Source organism: Meriones unguiculatus, chromosome 9, assembly GCF_030254825.1.
Source record: "Meriones unguiculatus strain TT.TT164.6M chromosome 9, Bangor_MerUng_6.1, whole genome shotgun sequence".
Classification (NCBI taxonomy): domain Eukaryota; kingdom Metazoa; phylum Chordata; class Mammalia; order Rodentia; family Muridae; genus Meriones; species Meriones unguiculatus.
Genome location: NC_083357.1, coordinates 95505846 through 95523003, shown reverse-complemented (window position 1 = coordinate 95523003; position 17158 = coordinate 95505846). Strand labels below are relative to the sequence as shown.

Below are 17158 nucleotides of genomic sequence, written 5' to 3'. Positions count from 1 at the left end.
TGGACGGGGCCTGGGCGGTGTGAGCGCGGCGGCGCGGTGCGGAGGCCGGGCGGTGAGGCGGGCCCTCCGGTTCCGGGTCAGGTCCCGTCCCGCCGGCCCGGGGCCTTCTCCTCACCATGGCGAGCGGCGGCGGGGCGGGCGCGGCGGCCTCGGCCAACCTGAACGCGGTGAGGGAGACCATGGACGGTGAGTGCGCGTCGCGCTCGTCTCACCCGGCCGGGGCTCCCCGGCGCCGAGGGCCCGGCGGCGCCCGCGTCTTCTCCGTCCTGCGAGCGGGCCGCGGAGGGACCGGCCGGCGGCGACGTCGGAGCTGGCGGCCTTCCGCGGCGGCGGCAGGGTTCGGCGCGCGCGCGGCGTTCTGGCCTCGCGGCGGCTGTTTGCCCGCCCGGCCCGGGCCCGCGTGACCCGCCCGGCGGCCGGCTGCGTCCTCGTGGCGCCCGCCCAGCTCGCGGCCGGCGGCGCGGGTGGAAGGGGGCGTGGGGCCTCGGTAGCCGCGCAGTGCATCCCAGGTTGTTTGCAGCAAGTGAGCCGTCGTCATCTCCCGGCCCTTAGACCCGGTGACACCGGCGGCCGCTGCTGCGGGTGTGTCCGCGCCCCTCGGCGAGTGGGTAGAGCGCGCCCACGTTGCCCTCTTTCTGCTGTGGTTCTGTAGCTTCGGACCCCTTGGAGCCAACACTTGGCTCTGTAAGACCGTAGTTATTTTCTTCGTGGAAATAAAGCTGATAGCGCCCTAGCGATGTTGTAGGTATTTTAACTAAGACAACCAGGTAAGATGGGAATCAGAAAGGATCAGTTTTGCCTGGTTTTGTTTTCCTTTGCGTTAGCTGCCGTCCCGTTTGCAAGCATCTTTCTTTGTCCCTATTTTGCCGGTTTCCATCTACATGTGGTGCTGTATGTTTGCATTGGCCGTGGCCTTCATAGTTTCATAACTCTGGAGCTGTCACCCTCCTGCCTGGTGTTTACTTTAGTCCACCTTCTTAGCTTGTCCCTTCTGATAGATTCGTGGAGTGGCCTGCACTGCTCACGCTTTCATGTTTAAAGAATGAACTTGATATAAAAATAAACAGTACAGCATCTAAGACCATGTAAAAGTGAAGGTCAGAGAAGCTTGTTTCTACTTGTGATGAAGGGAGAGAGTACTGTGAGGTTTATTGCATTTAAATCAACATATGCGAGCCGACACGAAATTTTCAAACATTGGGTCCCGTTTCTTCCCTTGATAGCAGTTCTTCACACTCTACTGTATTTCTTATCAGTGAGGCACGCGCTTGTTGTCAGTGGTTTGCCAGGGTAGTGGGACTCACCTGTGTAAAGGCTTCATTTCAGTTGTCAAGCAAGTAAACTTGGTTAAAGCTAGATCATGGGGGTGGGGGGAGCTGAGGAGGCTTTGTAATTTGTTTGCCCAAGCTGTGGGCGAAACCCCATTTTCCCAGCCCTGACAGTGAAGAGCTGCAGGATAAGATACTCTGCTCACATGTCCTCACACACTCAACATTCACTTCCACCACTTCCTCCTAAAATAGTTAGACCTTTCAACAACTCCCTTGCCTTTCAGTGTAACTCCTCAAATTCTAATTTTACTACTAGTATATTTGATAATTTTTCTTTCCTGGGCCTTCAGTGTAGTTGAAACTATATATCAGGCAGTATGCTTCCAAAAGCTAACTAAACAAAGCAGTTGAGAGCCAATGGACTAGTCAGTGAAACCACCCAACATCCATCTAGTCACTCATCTTGACAAGGAAACCTGGGGTCAGCCTGATTTTCTTGTGCCTCGTAGTCTTCACAAAGGCCTTAAAATTCATGACTAATTTGATATTTGACAACCTGACTATTCTTTCAGGCTATTTCATTTACCAGTCTTACCAAAATTACTGATTCCACATTATATGCAACCCATTCAAACATCCAATCCATACTTTAGAACTCTCAAATACAAACTCCCATTTTATATCTACCAGCAGCTTCTCAAACTTCTGAGTTCTTTCTGGATGGGGTCTTTCTGGATTTGCATGTCTCCTCTATTTTCTGCTGATTTGTCCCCTTCATAGCATTGTCTCGACACTGGCTGTTAGCATCAGTGAATTGAACAAGTTCCCTCCAGTCTAGGAACCATCTGCTGTCTCACTTCCTCCTGCTTCAAGTTCTTCTCAACTTGAAGTCTAAGGTTGTTGCTTCTTCAGGCAAGTTTTTCTCAAATACTGTCTTTTCAAAATGTATTGAGTGCCCTTGTTTTAGATGTGTACTGTTCTTTTCCTTTATTTTACATAGAGAGTGAATCAGTCTTTTCCTGTTTTATCTTGCTATAACAGATTACCCAAGTCTGGGTAAACCAAAGAACACAGAGTTAGTGTTTATAGTTTTGGATGTTTACAGTTGTCCATTTAATGTTTAAGCTCTAGTTGTTTATAACAAGTCTAAAGAAACTATACTTGCCAGAGGGCCTTCTTGCTGCATTAGCTCTTAGTGGAAGGTAAAAGGGAAAGAGCACATGTGCATAAGAAATGGATCGGGGAGGTGAGACCAAGTTCATCTTATACCAAAATCTCACAAATACAAATTCCAATTTTATATTTACTAATAGCTTCTCAAACATCTGATTCTTTAATAGGGCCTTACTTACTAGATTTGCATGTCCCCTTTTGTCAATATATTGAAAGTAACCTTAGAATCTCCAAGAGTTAAGTAGACTCTTAGGAACCAGAATTAGTAAAGAAAGTGCATATACTTAGGGAGATTTAAAAAAATGATAGGAAACAATGCTGAATTATAATTATTAAATATAGCCATATTCAAAAACAAGGAAAGGAAGTTTCCATTGATGAAAAAGAGGTTTTCCCCATGAGAAAGGAACAGAAGGGAACCACAGTGGGGTTTGAGGATAGGCCTGAAGAAGCATGTTGCTCTACCAGCGTACCAGACAGAAATATACCGTTGCAGAGATGGAGAAGCATCATCCATGTGTTCTCTGAGTATTGAGGTGCTCTATAAAGCTTTGTCCAGATAGCTTGAGGCCAGGATGAGAGAAGTATATTAAAGAGTTTGTGAGCAAGAGTTTTCCATAGGTGAGTCATCACCCAAAAGTCAAAAAGTACCTTAGGTAGGTGAAGAAAGAGAAAGTCATAGTAGGTAATAGCTAAGCTTTCATTAAGTCCTACTGTATGTTAGGCACCATTCTAAATGTATCCTTAATCCTTACACTAACCTTGTAAAGGAAGTACTGTTGCCTGCTGTTCATAGAATGGTAAAGTAAAAGCAAGTGTGAGATTATTCTAGTAATAAAGCTAGAATTTGAGCTGCGGTGGTCTGGCTCTAGAGAGCACACTCCTGGCCAGTCTCCTGCTGCTTGCTATGCTTCAGAAATCAGAGCATTTTCCAGTAAACAAGAACATTGAAAAATAGAGCCTAAATTATATAAAGGCAGGAACAACAGGCAAAAATAGGAAGTCACTATAAATAAGCATTGAGTTACAAAACAAGAATAAATGATTTTCAAGGGAATTAAAGTCTTAAAGGAAGTTACTGAAAGCAGCAGGTAACGTGAATATCAGGCTTACATCACTAAAGAAAAAATATTAATATATTGAACCCTGAAAAAATAAGAATGAGTATTCTGGTCAAGATGGAGTGACTTAACTGTGCATACACTCCTTCCTGGACAAAACAAAAGCCTGTAAACTATACAGGGATTCGCAGGACACAGGGTACTAGTTACCAAAAGAAGGTGATTAGTACATGCACAACGCCATGCTCCCACGGGGCTCGAGGATGGCACCCTCCTACCCGCCAGCATGGAGAACACAATTTGGGAAACAGTGGAGAGAGCACTTGGAAGGAAGCACAGTCAGCTCTTAACTACACCGCTTTGATTCCGCCCAACGGATTCGAAGATTAGGAATGGAAAGAAATGGTTTCCAGGTATTTACAGAGAGATGAAACACAGCCTTCACCAACAAAATAAAATTTACAATATCTGGCTTATCATCACTCGGTATCTAAAATAGGAAGACATGAGTTATGATGAGAAAATTTTAAACCATTATCAGAAAGAAAAAGGCACAGGCATTAGAATTTAGGCAAGAGATTCAAAACTGAGCTCTATAGTCAAAAGTGTTGGAAAGTGTATTTTTTTAAGACTCACATTGAACTTTGAGACATGAAAATCAATAATATGAAAGTGGGAAAAGTTGGATGCTCACATGAATACCATGACAGCTTTTAGTACGTAGAGTTAAATTAGCAAGTAACTGAATATTGTCAACTTGTCCACTTTTTGCCCAAATAATCCATGGTTTCCTGCAGTTCAAACGTGAAGCCCAATAAATTTGTTTTGGAAATTGATGAAAATGTTTGATTTCACCCTGACACTAAAAAGGCTTATATACATGACAATGGTAGAAGGATATTTAACCTACTGTGTGCAATGAAAAATTAGTAATTAATGATGTGGCTATGGCACAAGCATGCGAACTTCTTTTGCAGTAAAGGTAGTGACTACAGTTTAGTTAACAATGGACACAGCATTCAATAAATTGTATTTTAGCAACTGGCTTCTTTCTAGGAAAAGGATTTTTTTTTCAATTCAATTTAGGAATTGAACACCTAAATATTTGTAGAAGGGAGAAATCATCTCTCAAGTGTTGGGTGAAAATAATGATAAATTCACTCTGCATAGGAAATAATGTCCTAAGCACAATGGGAGGGGAACGTCTACAGCAGGTAATGCCTTACCAGTTGACTTGAGTTCTGACAAAGTTAACGGACCTGTGTTGTGTATGCCCCACGAGGGAGGGGAGTCCTGGGAAAGTGCTTAGGTAGCCTAGGTTCTGAATCCTGCCGCTTTTCCTGTCAAAGACAGACATTCTAATGCACGACCAAGCAGTGCTGTAGAAAATGAAGTCAAGGCCACATGTGGTACACACACATACCTATAGATACAACACTCATGCACGTAAAATAAATACTAAAAAGTTTAAAAGTGAAGCTTAAATATACAAGCTTTTATTCATAAAACCAACAGATGCAGTTATTCTGTCAAATTATTATGAAAAGTTTTAAAGCTTTAACTGCCTATGTTCATGTAGAATTTGTCTTGAAATAAAATTTAGTATATACAGATGGATCACAGTTACCACAATATAGAATCAGCAGGGGAAGTGTTAAGAGCAGCTTCCTTCTTAAAAAAGCGCAGAGGTTAAGAAGTTGGCATTTTCATGAAAAGGCATGTTATGCAACTATTTTTAAGTTTTAAAAATGGAGACGCTAGGCTGGCAAGATGGTTCGCTAAGTAAGGCTACCATGCCAGCAAGCCTGACGACCTGAGTTTGATCCTAGGGTAAACATGGTGGAAGGAGAGAGCTGATTCTGTATGCTGTTCTTGAACCTCTGCTTGTACACTGTGGCCTATGGGAACCCACAAATACACACTAATGCATCAGTCAATCAGTGAATGTAAAAAAAAAACAAAAACAAAGCTGAGAGGCACTAGCTGGTTTCTGAATCCTGAGGTGCTGATTCCTTAATAGATCAGTGCCCTGCTCAGCCATAACCAGAGAAGCTTTCTCTTGCAGCATTTGGGAACAAATACAGAAATCTACAGCCAGACACTGTGCAGAGTTAAGAGACCTTGGAGCACTCAACCCTAAAGAGGATATCTCCAAATCCCTCCCCTCAGAGAGCAGGGAACCCTGCTGAAGAAGAGGCAGAAAGAGTGTAAGAGCCAGAGCGGAAGGAAGCCACCAAGAAAACAAGGCCTCTAAATCCTCAGTGTAAACAAAGTTCTGATGAACCCAGACTGAGGCAGAATGCACAGGGCCCACAGGGATCTGCCCTGGCACTGTGTGTGTGTGTGTGTGTGTGTGTGTGTGTGTGTGTTAAGCCTTCCAGCTTAGCGCTTTTTGTTTTTGTTTTTAGTCTTAAAGGGGAGTTCTGAGTGTGCGCACGGGTAGGCTGATTCTTGTGCTCTTCCCATTGGTTTTGGCCAACTGCAGTGTTAGTTTACTTCTTTTTTTACTTTGCCGATTAGAATTTGATTACAGTACTTCTCTTTCCACCCTCCCATACCCTCCCACGTACTCTCCCTGCTCTCCTTTAAACTCATGGTCTCTGGTCTTTTACTAATTGTTATTGCGTTTATGGTTATACATAAATACGCCTAAACAAAACCCACTCAGTCTGTTGAAAAGGAAGTGCTGCTGTACATTTTTATTTTTTAGGTGTTTATGCTTTTTAAATATTGTGTCTGTATCTTTTTCAGTTCTGCTGGAGATTTCAAGGATTTTGAATACCGGTTTGGATATGGAAACACTGTCTATTTGTGTACGGCTTTGTGAACAAGGAATCAACCCGGAAGCCTTATCATCTGTTATCAAGGAGCTCCGCAAGGGTACTGAAGCACTAAAGGTTAGCTTTGCGTCTTAGTTATAAATAAAAACACTGTATCTAGAAATAACAAGCTATGTGCGAGATCCCAGCTAAACCAGAGTAGGCTAACTTCAGATTAATTCTGAGAAATTCTGGAGACCAGAGGCGAAGTGTTCAGACTACAAAAGTTATTGACAAACGTTTTGTCTTCTTTTAGGACTCTCTCACTATTAGAATTTTCTATGTTGAGTAAAATTGTGCCTTCTGCCAAATACTAAGTTCAAGTCCTAATCCCTGGTGCCAATGAATCTAACCATATTTGAAATCTGCAAATACATCACAGATTACAATGAGTTCATCTGATTTAGGGTGGCTTCTAATCCAGCAATTGGTGTCATTATTAGATAAGGGAAATTTGAATCCAGATAAACAGAAACGACAGGAAAACAGCAGGAGAGAAGGCTGCATGGTGGTGAGGTATCACATTAACTGTGAATATTGAAACTTCAAGTCATTACAGTTAAACTTGTCCAACAGCAAAATGGCTTCCTTTTTTTTTTTCTTATTTCTGAGAAAATGAAGCTATGTGAAATATGTAAGTTGCTGGCAACCGAGGCCTTTTTATTTTATTCATTTCAATCTCTGATTTTTAAACCTAACACAAAAAAGCAAACAAAATATGTTTATGGAGCAAATATTGATTATAAATACAAAAAGGGCTGGGAAGATGGCTCAGTGATGTTTTTGCCATGCAGATGTGCAAAGATAGACTTGATCCCTAGCATCAATTGGGAAGCTGGGTTCAGGAATGCATGTCTGTATTCCTAGAGCTGGGGAGGTAGAGATGGGGTTCCCTGGGGCTTGCTGGCCAGTTAGTATAAACAAATCAATTAACTGGGACGAATTTCAGTCCAGCAATATGGCTTCTCTAATCACACCGAAGACCTAGGGCTGTGTGATCTTGCTGGAAAGCAAACATTCCCCTAGTATTCAACCTTTAATCCCAACCAGTGAAGGTAAAGTTACTTTTTAGAAGGGAGCACCCATGTGTGAAAGTGATGTCTAATTGAGAGGCAGACAAAGTAACAAATCAGAGAAAGATTTGACAAAATGGGATATTTCCATCTCTCATGAGAACGGAGAGGCAGCTTAGGAAAGAGCAGCACAGAGAGAGAGAGAGGAGGCAGTTTTACCAGGACAGTTGTACAGAGACAGGTTGCAGAGAGAGAACAGGCTAGATACAGATGAAGCCAGAGAACGAGGAGCCAGAAGATTAGATCAGATTGCTAGAGTTGGTTTGAGGCCAAGCAGAGCAATTCAGTGAGAAACTGAGAGAAGTTAGCTTGAATCAGTCAGCTTGGAGAGGAGTTTGCTTCAGAACAGCTGAACCAGCCAGGCAGAGTTTGGAAATAGCTAGAAAGGGTGAGCTTATTCAGCAAGTAAGCCTCAGAGGCTGAAAATATTATAGGCCTACATTATATTGTACTGGGGCTAGAAGATTCCAGGACGAGGCCTAGACAGAGGCAGGCAATTACATCAGGTGAATAAAAGGCTTACTTAAGACCTGGTGTCAAAAAATAATGTGGAAAATGGTTGTGGAAGAGACCCGGTGTTGCCTGTACACACATGCACATACAGAGAGAATTAAGTACCCACATGATTATCATGTCAGCACCTTAGAAAGCTCTGTTCTCTCCATAGTCACTTTTCCCTTCCCCCTTGCTTTCCTCTCCATTATCCTGAGTTCTGTGGTAGATGGTCACCGGTCTCACTGAACTGGATGTCTAAAACCTGCTCTAACTTTGTAAAAGTTTATGCTTCATTCCAGTGGAATCTTAGAATATTTCTACTGGGTTCTTACATTTATTCTGTGATGTTCACTCATGCTGAATGCTAATGTAGTGTGTTTCTTTCTTGCAAATACATTTCCTTCTATGAAAACATGGCAATTTACCCTTTCTTCTTTGAGTAGATATGAGTTGTGTTCAATGTAAGACTTAGAAGTAATGCTACTTTGAGCATTATTTAGCACTATTGAAACCCATGTCTTTCATGGTTATACATGTGCATTTGTTTTAGGTATGTACATAGACAAAAAGTGACTGGCTGTAGGTGTTGTGTTATCAACTCAATAGGTCATTACAGTGCCAAGCTTTCTCAAAGTAATTGTCTTGATTTATATTTCACCAGCAGCATATGGGTTGCCTTTGCATGTTTGTCAGTGTTCATTACTAGGAGCCTTATTTCAGCCATTTCTCACGAAGGAACATGTGTGGGACTTTTAACTTGCACTTCTGAGTACCCTTAAAATTGAATGCATTTTATGGGGTTTTGCCCATCCTCTCTTTAATTCACTTACTTTCCTTGTCATCTTTTTAAAAACTCAGTTTATAGCTTTCACAGCAGAGTGAAAAGGAACTGAAAAGAGTAGACAATGGATAAATGAGTTCTTCTGTTGTGCTAGAGAGACGGGAGGCTCAGGCTGAGCTGTCATTGCTTCCTCCACTCCTACAGAGACAGGTGTTGCTACTGCTGTTAGCAACACGCTGCTAAGGAAACTGAAGCCTACAGTAAGGTAGGTCAGCTACTGATAGCTAAGTGGCTGACTGGAGTTTTAGTTTGCACTGTCTGACAAAGAGTGTGTGAGCCAGCTTTTTAAATGTTTTCATTTTTGAGGTAGTCTCATTTTGATTCCCCGGTGACCTCCAACTCAAGGAGATCAGCCAGCTTTTGCCTCGAGAGTGCCAACACAGCTGGCAACAATTTTTAAACTGTTCTAACTCTTTTGTGTGTTAAATCCAGAGGAGAGAAAAGCTAATTCAGACTATATTTGTGAGCCAACAAATTTTAAGGAAAGCAAGGTCAGTCCTGTTGTCTGCACAGGAAAAGTTTAGGCCTTTTATATTATTGCATTATTTATAATTTTCCCAGTATTTTATTATATTTTTTGAAGTAGCTAAAAAGAAATTTTTAGGTAGGAAGTAGAAATAGAAGGACATTGAAAATCCAGCATGCGTTTCTAAGGTTAAATTCATCATTTTCATATTGCTGTTAAGAAGTTATATTACGCCTTTGTTTTGTCCCTGGTCTTTTGAAGCAAGGACTCCAAGTGCTAGGATTACTGTCAGGTGCTTATTCTTTTCAAGTCATCCTAGAAATGTATATCAGATTTTTGGTGACTATCAGACACACCTGGGAAAGAATCCCCCTCAGGTTCAGATTCTAGCCTGTAATACATACATGTGTAAACAGCTGTAAGGGGTTCTATATACCATTTAGAAAGGAGACCAAGAAAGGGTAATATTAGGTGGTGAGGAAGGACAAAAAATGCAGGCAAAACAACAACAACAACAAAAAACACATGGGTCATGAAAGATACAAAGCTAATTGTCTTTCTAGTTTTGACTGTCATACTATTTCTGCCCCCCCATGTGTATGTAAGTACATAAAAACATAATTAGTACTGATATATAAAACCCAAATGAAGTTTTATAGCTTCAGAAAGGATATTCTGAGTCACTGAGATGTATGGACTTGGGGACTGGGAATGCAAGTATGGTATCTTTATTTTTGAGTTCATTACAATGAAATTATTTTTAAGTAAATAAATACTACAAAACCCTTTTAGCAAAATTTTACACATGGAGAGATTAAAAATATGTGTCTCTATTGCTGGTATCCTTTATTTGTAGCTTAATAGGTCTTTCTCGGTTTTAATTCTGTCTTTGCACTACAATAAAACAAACTAATGAAGACTTTGGAAAACAAGATTATGTGTTAACTCTTAAAGAAGTAGTACATTTTTACGTGTTCTCTTTTATTATAATAAATAACGTTTGCTATCTAGCAGTAAATTTAGAAGATAATCTTGATAATACAACAAAAATAAAAATCAGTGTACTTTCCCAATAAAAGTAATTCAGTTGTGTTGTGGAATAGCTAGTTGTTTGTTAAACAAGTGTAGTGTTGACAGGCTTACCTCCATGGCTGTGTTCACCATAGCTTCTTAAATAATGGATCTTGCTTTCTTACTATAGGCTGCTGAAAATACAAGCTGACTTTCAGGAGGTCGTGATGAGAGCTATCAAGCTTGGCAAGAAAATCTGAAGATTGCATTGTTGTCAATATGTACAAGTAGTAGAAGTACAATTTACAGAAAAAATTGGTGTCATTATTTTTACTATTAAAGCTTTAATTCAAATGATGGTTCAAAATAAATTAAAAAAATATTATGATGGTCATTGGTTCGGTTCCTGTTATGGAATCTCAATGGAATATTTTCAAAAGCTTAATATGGATTTAATCTGAATTTTTTTGTTTCTTAAATTTTAATTTTTGGTTCCATGCTATATAAATGACGTAAAAGCATTCATTTTTCTGTAGCCTTTTTTTCTTTTTTTTAGACAGGCAGAAGTGGTTTTAAAAAGATTTACTAATTAAGTAGCTACCTTCTCTGCTATTAAACTAATCTCTTCTGTTGATCAGTTTTGTTTTGTTTAGTTTTGTTTTCCTGCTATCAAAAAGCTAAGGAAGAAGAATTGTGAATCACAGGCCAGCTTGGGCTACATAGACAACATAGTGAGACCCAGTCTCAACATACAAAATCATGGCTTGTAGCTGTTTTGACTTTTTCAATGCATGACATTTTTACTAAGTAAACTGAAAGGTCTATTGTAGGCAACTCTCCCAAGTTGGGAGACAGTGAGAACTTGTAAGAATGATCTGATTGGTGATATGCATACAGTGCATATTATGTATAAAATCACAAAGTACCTTCTCAGACTTCACAATGTGTATGTGTCCTCGACCATAGAGTTGATAGTTTTATTTATGATTTTGTAGATTGTTATTTATGTGTGAAAGAAACAAAATATATTGAGGAAGGATTGTGTTTACAATTGACTTCTTTATTGTGTCACATTTTTAAATGTAAACATTTTTAATGAGTGCATAAGTAATATTTAATAAACCAGTGATAATGGCAGCTTCATGCATGTTGTCAGGGACGAAAATAAAATCATTTTGGTGTTATTGGCGTGTCCTTTTGATATACCATGTGTGTCTGTGAGTTCAATTCTGTTTTCTGAAGGTAGTATAAATATTAAGGAATTTACTATGTGTGAAAATTTTAAGATAGATTGTATAATTACATCTTAAATTAAGCTTTGAGTATGAGTGGAATTTTTTTCCTGATAGTGAGAGGAAATAAATTATATTAGCATTGGCTTGGCTTTAAAACTAAATTGATAATTCAGGTAAATGTAATATTCTGTTTTTCTGTATCTTTATGTGGAGAATCATAAAATTTATCTGCATGTTGTTCAACTGCATGTTGTTCAAATATATATGTGAACATTTTCCAATAACTGAATCAAATATGTTTCAAACATTTCATTAAGGACTGATTCCTTGGTCTCATTAACCACTTTTTGTTGTGGTGAAGATAACATACAACTTAATGGGTTTTAGTGATTTTAATTGAGCAGACTAGTGACTCTCACCATCTTTAGAACTTTGTGTTTATCTCAGACTAAAACAACATGGAGAATTAGTAATTCTCCATCCCTTTCTCTAACCCTAGCCAAACTTTTTTTTTTTTGCATTCTGTCCATTAACTTAATTCTAGGCCTCTCCTATAAACTGAATCACATGATACATATCCATTGCTGTGTCTTATTTCATGCAATATAGTGTCTCCAAAGATCATTCATCTAATACATCAGTTTTTAAGTCTCAATATCTATTGTAATTGATGTCTGTGCAGTGTTTTTCTTGTTCATTCCACAGCTGGGGCTGCTGTGAATGATGCTGTGGACACTGGTGTGCAAGTATCTGTTCAGACTCTTGCTTTTTAGCTCTCTGAGGCCCAGACTCCACAAATGGTAGGATGGGTGAAAGTAAGGAGAGGAGAGAATGTTAAAGTAGCAACATAGGCCTGAGTACTCAACTCAGGGTAGATCCCAGTGACATTAGAAGAAAATGGGGAGTTTAGTGGAGTGTTATTGGGAAAATGTACTGATGTGACTGGGTTTCTAACGTAGGAAACCAATGGAGATCAGATTTCCTTAATTTTTTTTTTTCTTAAGAAAAGGTCCTTAGTATTAAGCTTCATTCTTGTTTTTTTTAACTAAATTTTTATTTTTTATATTAATTACAGTTTATTCACTTTGTATCCCAGCTGAAAGGATATTCTGAGTCACTGAGATGTATGGACTTGGGGACTGGGAATGCAAGTATGGTATCTTTATTTTTGAGTTCATTACAATGAAATTATTTTTAAGTAAATAAATACTACAAAACCCTTTTAGCAAAATTTTACACATGGAGAGATTAAAAATATGTGTCTCTATTGCTGGTATCCTTTATTTGTAGCTTAATAGGTCTTTCTCGGTTTTAATTCTGTCTTTGCACTACAATAAAACAAACTAATGAAGACTTTGGAAAACAAGATTATGTGTTAACTCTTAAAGAAGTAGTACATTTTTACGTGTTCTCTTTTATTATAATAAATAACGTTTGCTATCTAGCAGTAAATTTAGAAGATAATCTTGATAATACAACAAAAATAAAAATCAGTGTACTTTCCCAATAAAAGTAATTCAGTTGTGTTGTGGAATAGCTAGTTGTTTGTTAAACAAGTGTAGTGTTGACAGGCTTACCTCCATGGCTGTGTTCACCATAGCTTCTTAAATAATGGATCTTGCTTTCTTACTATAGGCTGCTGAAAATACAAGCTGACTTTCAGGAGGTCGTGATGAGAGCTATCAAGCTTGGCAAGAAAATCTGAAGATTGCATTGTTGTCAATATGTACAAGTAGTAGAAGTACAATTTACAGAAAAAATTGGTGTCATTATTTTTACTATTAAAGCTTTAATTCAAATGATGGTTCAAAATAAATTAAAAAAATATTATGATGGTCATTGGTTCGGTTCCTGTTATGGAATCTCAATGGAATATTTTCAAAAGCTTAATATGGATTTAATCTGAATTTTTTTGTTTCTTAAATTTTAATTTTTGGTTCCATGCTATATAAATGACGTAAAAGCATTCATTTTTCTGTAGCCTTTTTTTCTTTTTTTTAGACAGGCAGAAGTGGTTTTAAAAAGATTTACTAATTAAGTAACTACCTTCTCTGCTATTAAACTAATCTCTTCTGTTGATCAGTTTTGTTTTGTTTAGTTTTGTTTTCCTGCTATCAAAAAGCTAAGGAAGAAGAATTGTGAATCACAGGCCAGCTTGGGCTACATAGACAACATAGTGAGACCCAGTCTCAACATACAAAATCATGGCTTGTAGCTGTTTTGACTTTTTCAATGCATGACATTTTTACTAAGTAAACTGAAAGGTCTATTGTAGGCAACTCTCCCAAGTTGGGAGACAGTGAGAACTTGTAAGAATGATCTGATTGGTGATATGCATACAGTGCATATTATGTATGAAATCACAAAGTACCTTCTCAGACTTCACAATGTGTATGTGTCCTCGACCATAGAGTTGATAGTTTTATTTATGATTTTGTAGATTGTTATTTATGTGTGAAAGAAACAAAATATATTGAGGAAGGATTGTGTTTACAATTGACTTCTTTATTGTGTCACATTTTTAAATGTAAACATTTTTAATGAGTGCATAAGTAATATTTAATAAACCAGTGATAATGGCAGCTTCATGCATGTTGTCAGGGACGAAAATAAAATCATTTTGGTGTTATTGGCGTGTCCTTTTGATATACCATGTGTGTCTGTGAGTTCAATTCTGTTTTCTGAAGGTAGTATAAATATTAAGGAATTTACTATGTGTGAAAATTTTAAGATAGATTGTATAATTACATCTTAAATTAAGCTTTGAGTATGAGTGGAATTTTTTTCCTGATAGTGAGAGGAAATAAATTATATTAGCATTGGCTTGGCTTTAAAACTAAATTGATAATTCAGGTAAATGTAATATTCTGTTTTTCTGTATCTTTATGTGGAGAATCATAAAATTTATCTGCATGTTGTTCAACTGCATGTTGTTCAAATATATATGTGAACATTTTCCAATAACTGAATCAAATATGTTTCAAACATTTCATTAAGGACTGATTCCTTGGTCTCATTAACCACTTTTTGTTGTGGTGAAGATAACATACAACTTAATGGGTTTTAGTGATTTTAATTGAGCAGACTAGTGACTCTCACCATCTTTAGAACTTTGTGTTTATCTCAGACTAAAACAACATGGAGAATTAGTAATTCTCCATCCCTTTCTCTAACCCTAGCCAAACTTTTTTTTTTGCATTCTGTCCATTAACTTAATTCTAGGCCTCTCCTATAAACTGAATCACATGATACATATCCATTGCTGTGTCTTATTTCATGCAATATAGTGTCTCCAAAGATCATTCATCTAATACATCAGTTTTTAAGTCTCAATATCTATTGTAATTGATGTCTGTGCAGTGTTTTTCTTGTTCATTCCACAGCTGGGGCTGCTGTGAATGATGCTGTGGACACTGGTGTGCAAGTATCTGTTCAGACTCTTGCTTTTTAGCTCTCTGAGGCCCAGACTCCACAAATGGTAGGATGGGTGAAAGTAAGGAGAGGAGAGAATGTTAAAGTAGCAACATAGGCCTGAGTACTCAACTCAGGGTAGATCCCAGTGACATTAGAAGAAAATGGGGAGTTTAGTGGAGTGTTATTGGGAAAATGTACTGATGTGACTGGGTTTCTAACGTAGGAAACCAATGGAGATCAGATTTCCTTAATTTTTTTTTTTCTTAAGAAAAGGTCCTTAGTATTAAGCTTCATTCTTGTTTTTTTTAACTAAATTTTTATTTTTTATATTAATTACAGTTTATTCACTTTGTATCCCAGCTGTAGCCCCCTTCCTCCTCCCCTCCCAGCCCCAACTTCCTAGTCTCCTCCTATGCCCCTCTCCAAGTCCACTGAAAGGGGAGGTCCTCCTCCTCTTCCATCTGACCCTAGCTTATTCAGTCTCATCAAACTGGCTGCATTATCCTCCTCTGTGGCCTTGCAAGGCTGTTCCCCCATTGTGTGTGTGTGGGAGGGGGGGCTGTTTTTTCATTGTACAGCATTTATGGCCATTTCCAAGTATAGAGCTTAGAGATTTCCGTCTGCCTCTCTGAAAAAGTCATGCATGTGCAGGGCTTTTTCTTGATTTTGTTTGATGTAGCTCTCGTCTTTTGAGCAGTGCCTAACACTAAGTACTCAGTAAATACATGTCTGGATAGATAAATTGGACATCTAAAACTGCATCCATTGTATAGTTGAACATTTTTAAATAATATACAAAGAAATTGCTACCCTCAAGGCACAAAGCCTTAAGTGATAACACATCTGATAGTTCACTTCTTAGCCTTCCAGAAACTGCAAGAGGTAGTGTCTTCAACCTGTGATAGATAACTTCATGAGACAATGTGGGTAGATGGGAGCCCAGATAAGCTAGCTGGAGAGGCCACAGACCTCAGTGCTCTCAATGAAGAACCGTCTCACTGGTGAAGAGGAGTGGTGGAAGAAGGAAAGGAGACTGGAAGCAGATGCCCAGGCCGTAGTTAAAGGACTGGAAGGAGATGATCACGTTGGTGTTTACCTGTTTGGAGTCTGCCCCTGCTGAACCTGCTGTGGTTGGTAGTGACGTCATTGCATTTCTGTAGCATCTCAGAAGAGCCACACTACAGCCTTTTAATTAGGCTAACAAAGAAAAGCTGCACCAGGTGGTGCTAGCCTATATCCTGCCGCTGAAGCAGGAGGGTGGCAAGCTTTAGCCTCCCTGGCAGTTTAGGAAGACCCTGTCCAATTTTTCAGAAAAGAGACATTGGGTATTTTCAGTCAGGCCCTAGGTTCCATCTCCAGTACTGCCCAACCTCAAAAAAAGGGAGGGAAGGAAAGTACAAAGGAGGAAAACCTAAAACTTGCTTTCCAGAAGTGATGAATTGACCTCTAATAACAAAGAAAATCTGAAATTCACTGCCGAGCTTATACATACTGTTTAAGTATTTAAAGTGTTAATTTTAAAAAGGTGCAACTCAGTCCCAAATGGCCACCTCAGTCTTGTATTGACCACGTCCGTCAGAATAGAGCAGAATATTGAGGTATCTTGTGAGTCAAAGTGTGGAAATGCAGGTTGAAAGCAGTTCACATTATCACTTGTAACCACTGACAGCAAGAAATCAGATATACCATGCACGTATATCAGAAGCCTTTATGGAGGTTTTTCTAATAATTACACTTTAAAGAAGTGACCCTTGGAAACTCTCACCTATTAAATATTTTAGAGACATGCCTTTCTACTCTCCCACCAGCAAATGTCCTTTTTTCTTGCCACAGTTATTATATTAACACTTGAATTTGCTGAACATTATACATTAGGATATTCAAGTATGTAAATATGTAAAAGCATCTGACTTACATCTAAATACCCCATCAAACTAGTCTAAAATAGCATCCACCTGAGTGTCCTACCATTCAGCAAGAAAGCTACCTGAACGCTCTGGAATGGGACATGTTTTCAGATTCCTTTTCTGCATTTCTTAAGCAAAAGATCTGATTTACCTCCAGGAAAAACAAGGGCAGTAGTGTTAACTAACTCGCTCAGTGAAGAGATCATAGGACATTTTGAAAGGTAGAGATCCACAATTCCTATTCCTGGCACTCAGGGAAAGGCCAGCTTGATGGCACACACCTGTAGCACACACAGACGCGCAGAACTGGGCTTGGGAGCATGCCGGCCAGCCAGTCTACTTGCAGGGCAGTCCCCAGGTTCAATAAGATAGCAAGTGTGATAGACTTTATG

At 39.1% G+C, this 17158-nt stretch overlaps 1 protein-coding gene across 1 annotated transcript; it reads left to right on the top strand.

The window, feature by feature from the left end:
• Positions 1–14074, top strand: Mzt1 (mitotic spindle organizing protein 1). The gene is made up of 3 exons (XM_060391525.1): positions 1–186; positions 6257–6402; positions 10401–14074. Exons 1-3 carry the CDS (start codon positions 117–119, stop codon positions 10419–10421), a joined length of 237 nt encoding a protein of 78 aa, XP_060247508.1. The 5' UTR covers positions 1–116; the 3' UTR covers positions 10422–14074.
• Positions 14075–17158: the final 3084 nt, after the last annotated feature.